Raw genomic sequence first — 3,241 nt, forward strand, 5'->3', positions numbered from 1 at the left:
ATAATAAAAAAAATATATTAATATATAATTAAAATTATTTTAATATTATATTTATATATATAAATATATATATATATTATATATATTAATATATATAATAAAATAGTTATTTTTATATATTTTACATATATAATTTATTTTTTTTTATTTAGCGAATATTTATTTTTTAATATTTTATTATAAAAATGTATTTAATCCTTTTATTTATGATTTAAATTTTTTTAATTTTATTTAAAATATTTTTAAAATATAATATATATTAAAAGTTTTATTATTTCATTAAATAAATAATAATAGTGTTTTTTTAAGTTTATCAAAGTAAATATAAATTATCAAATTTTAAAAAAAGGTGTATTTAATGCTTCGTAAGCATTAAGTCTTTTGTAAGGAACTATAGTAAGTAATGATTCTAAAAGTTAAATTCCATATTCTCCTATAATCTGAAATTTTGGTTAATTTCTAAATATATTATCTGCCTAAAATCTTGGGAAACTTGTTTTGAAATCTTCATATTTTACAACTTCAGGCCATATTTACTAATTCGGTGTTCCTGTAACCTTAAATATCTTAAAAAGCTAATCAATTTAAGAATCTCCCATAAAAATTGGTATTTTAGTAATAAATTCAGCCAAAATACATCCTACAGACCACATATCTATAGAAAGATCATATTTTTTTTCACCTTATATAATAAAAAATATATTATTAAAAAAAAAAAAAATATTAATAAAAACCTAATAATAAATCGGCAGAACGATACCATAAAGTTACTATATCCTTAGTTAATTCTTTCATTGGATAATTAAAAGCCCTAGCTAAACCAAAATCAGCAATTTTAATTTCATCATTATCACTAACAAGTATATTTTAAGGCTTTAAATCTCTATGAAGTACCCCATTTGAGTGACAATAATCAACTGCATCTAGTATTTATTTAAACATTTTTTAAAAAACTATATGTTTTTAGTCTCTGGATCAGGCATTTCTTTTAAATAAGTACGTAAATCTCTTTTATAATAATCAAAAATCAAATATATTTTTGGTTCATCTAAAAAAATATGAACATCTCTCAATTTTACAATATTTTAATGATTTAGTTTTTTTAACATTGCAATTTCTCTTAAAGTTGTGGCAGGTATTCCTTCGTCTTCAGATGGATCCATTCTTATTTGTTTTATAGCCACAAATTCATTAGTTGATATATCTAAGGCTTTATATACAACACCATATGTTCCCTATCCTAATATGTTGTGTTTTTAGTATCTTTAGTCGAATTATTCTTAAGTGAGCATAAAATTTTTTGAATGTTTTTATTTTTATTTTAAAAAAAAAATTAAGTGTAAATTATTATATTTAATATATTTTTTCTTTTTATGATTTTTTTTTCTATAAAAAATGCTAAATAGAAAATATATAAAAAATAATATTAATATATTTAATATATATATATATATATATGTATATATTTATATATATTATTATTTTTTAGAAATTTATATATATTATTATATAATTAATTAATTAAATTTATTATATAAAATTTATGTTAACTATATATTTTATTTTATTTTTAAAAATAATAAAATTATATAATATTATACAAAAATTTTAATTTCAATAATAATATGATCATTCATATCCTATTTTCTATTCTAAAAACCATAATCCACTTATAAACCCTACCGCTATTAAAAAAAATATAAATTTTTCAAACCTAAATCTTTTATCACTAAATTCCTCTACTAAAACTTCCAAAGTTGCTATATAAATAAATGTTCCTGCACTTATACTCATAAAAATACCTATAACTAAGCTTCCTGAATTACTTAAACTCCATCCAATTCCTACTCCTATAGGATTCATAATAGCTTAAATAAAAATCATTATTGTAGCTACTTTCAAATTAATATTAGCTTTTTTAAATAAAAGTCCTACTGTAATTCCTTCTGCCCATTTGTGACATAATACTGCTGCTGCAAATATCAAACATTTTATCCAATCATTTTCTAGTCCAATAACCAATCCTTCTAATGTTGCATGTATACCAAAAGCTACTTATAGTATATAAGGTTTTAAGTTTTTCGAATTATCTGTTTTTTCAATTTCTTTATTTATTTTATCAACTTATTTTTTTTATTTTGATAAACTCAATCTTATATGTCTATCCTAGTCTTCATTTTAACAAATAGCATTACTTTATTACTTATTTTAGCATTCTATATTTTATCCTATATTAAATTTATAAGAAAAGATTTATTATTATTATATTATTTTAGTTTCATTAATATTTATTTCTTTATCTTTTATTATATTTTCTTTCTATTTAACAAATTATTCAGGATTATTAATAAATTTCTATTCAGTATTTTAGAAATTTTATTATTCCTAATTACAATCATTATTTAAATATTAATTTTTATCATGTTAATGGTTACCATGTGAATGATCACCATGTGTATGATCACCATGTGAATGACCTCCTGTAATAACCTTATCTATAAAAAGAATTAATGAAAAGCTTATAATTGATATAAAAAATGACCATGGGAAATTATTGTGTTTTACATCAATATGTTCATGTTATTCTTCACGTTCATGTAATTCTTAATTTTGGTCTTTATTTTAATTTAAATCTTAGTTTTCTTCATTTTATTATTAGTCTTAATTTTCTTCATTTTATTATTCATTCAAATTTTTTTATTAAATTGCTAAATCTGGTAATGGTAATTTATCAATGTAATAATTATCAAAATATTCTTATGATTCAGGTAATATATGTAATATTCCTATTGATAAAAATAAACCTCCGGCAAAAGCAGATGATAAGGACATTATTCGAGGATTCTCTTTAAATGATTTTATGCGTAAAGGTATGTTACCAGTTATTATTATAATAATAAACATTACAAAAAATGTTATTAGTTTTATAATCGTAGCTTCCATATTATTTATTTTTATTTCAAGATACAATTTAATATATTTAGATTTAAATATTAAAAATATCAATTTTTTATTTAAATTTGACAAAAATGTATAAATATCTTAGTTATTTATAAAAAAATTTTAGAAAACAAAATTAAATTTAAGAATTTAGAGATAAAATTGATATCATATAAAATTATATAAAATATTTTAGAAATAAAATTTAAGAAAATATATAAAAATATTTTATATTTTTTAAATAAAAAATAAATAAACTAATTTTGTTTGTAAATATATATATATCTATATATATGAAAAT

The 3,241-nt window shown here is 18.4% G+C and overlaps 2 protein-coding genes across 2 annotated transcripts, besides 8 other annotated features; both read right to left on the reverse strand. All coding sequences in view use genetic code 6, as the record gives it.

Annotated features, from left to right (window-relative positions):
- Positions 1 to 42: 42 nt before the first annotated feature.
- Positions 43 to 97: a microsatellite.
- Positions 98 to 332: 235 nt separating this feature from the next.
- Positions 333 to 1,238, reverse strand: IMG5_043180 (hypothetical protein; the record flags this gene model as incomplete). The annotated part of the gene is made up of 2 exons (XM_004037653.1): positions 735 to 1,238; positions 333 to 682 (listed from the first exon to the last, which is right to left on the reverse strand). The coding sequence occupies exons 1-2, from the start codon at positions 940 to 942 to the stop codon at positions 333 to 335; spliced, it is 558 nt and encodes a 185-aa protein (XP_004037701.1). The 5' UTR covers positions 943 to 1,238.
- Positions 693 to 733: a microsatellite.
- A 185-nt stretch (positions 1,239 to 1,423) lies between the features above and the next one.
- Positions 1,424 to 1,512: a microsatellite.
- Positions 1,430 to 1,476: a microsatellite.
- Positions 1,430 to 1,504: a microsatellite.
- A 117-nt stretch (positions 1,513 to 1,629) lies between the features above and the next one.
- On the reverse strand, positions 1,630 to 2,585 carry IMG5_043190 (zip zinc transporter family protein, putative; the record flags this gene model as incomplete). The annotated part of the gene is made up of 2 exons (XM_004037654.1): positions 1,630 to 2,228; positions 2,436 to 2,585. Coding segments are annotated over 2 exons (749 nt in total), but the record flags the coding sequence as incomplete, so codon positions are not given.
- Positions 2,434 to 2,476: a microsatellite.
- A 29-nt stretch (positions 2,586 to 2,614) lies between the features above and the next one.
- Positions 2,615 to 2,683: a microsatellite.
- Positions 2,633 to 2,684: a microsatellite.
- The last annotated feature ends 557 nt before the right edge of the window (positions 2,685 to 3,241 follow it).

The sequence above is a fragment of the Ichthyophthirius multifiliis genome (genome assembly GCF_000220395.1).
Source record: "Ichthyophthirius multifiliis unplaced genomic scaffold scaff_1120509249938, whole genome shotgun sequence".
Classification (NCBI taxonomy): Eukaryota; Ciliophora; class Oligohymenophorea; order Hymenostomatida; genus Ichthyophthirius; species Ichthyophthirius multifiliis.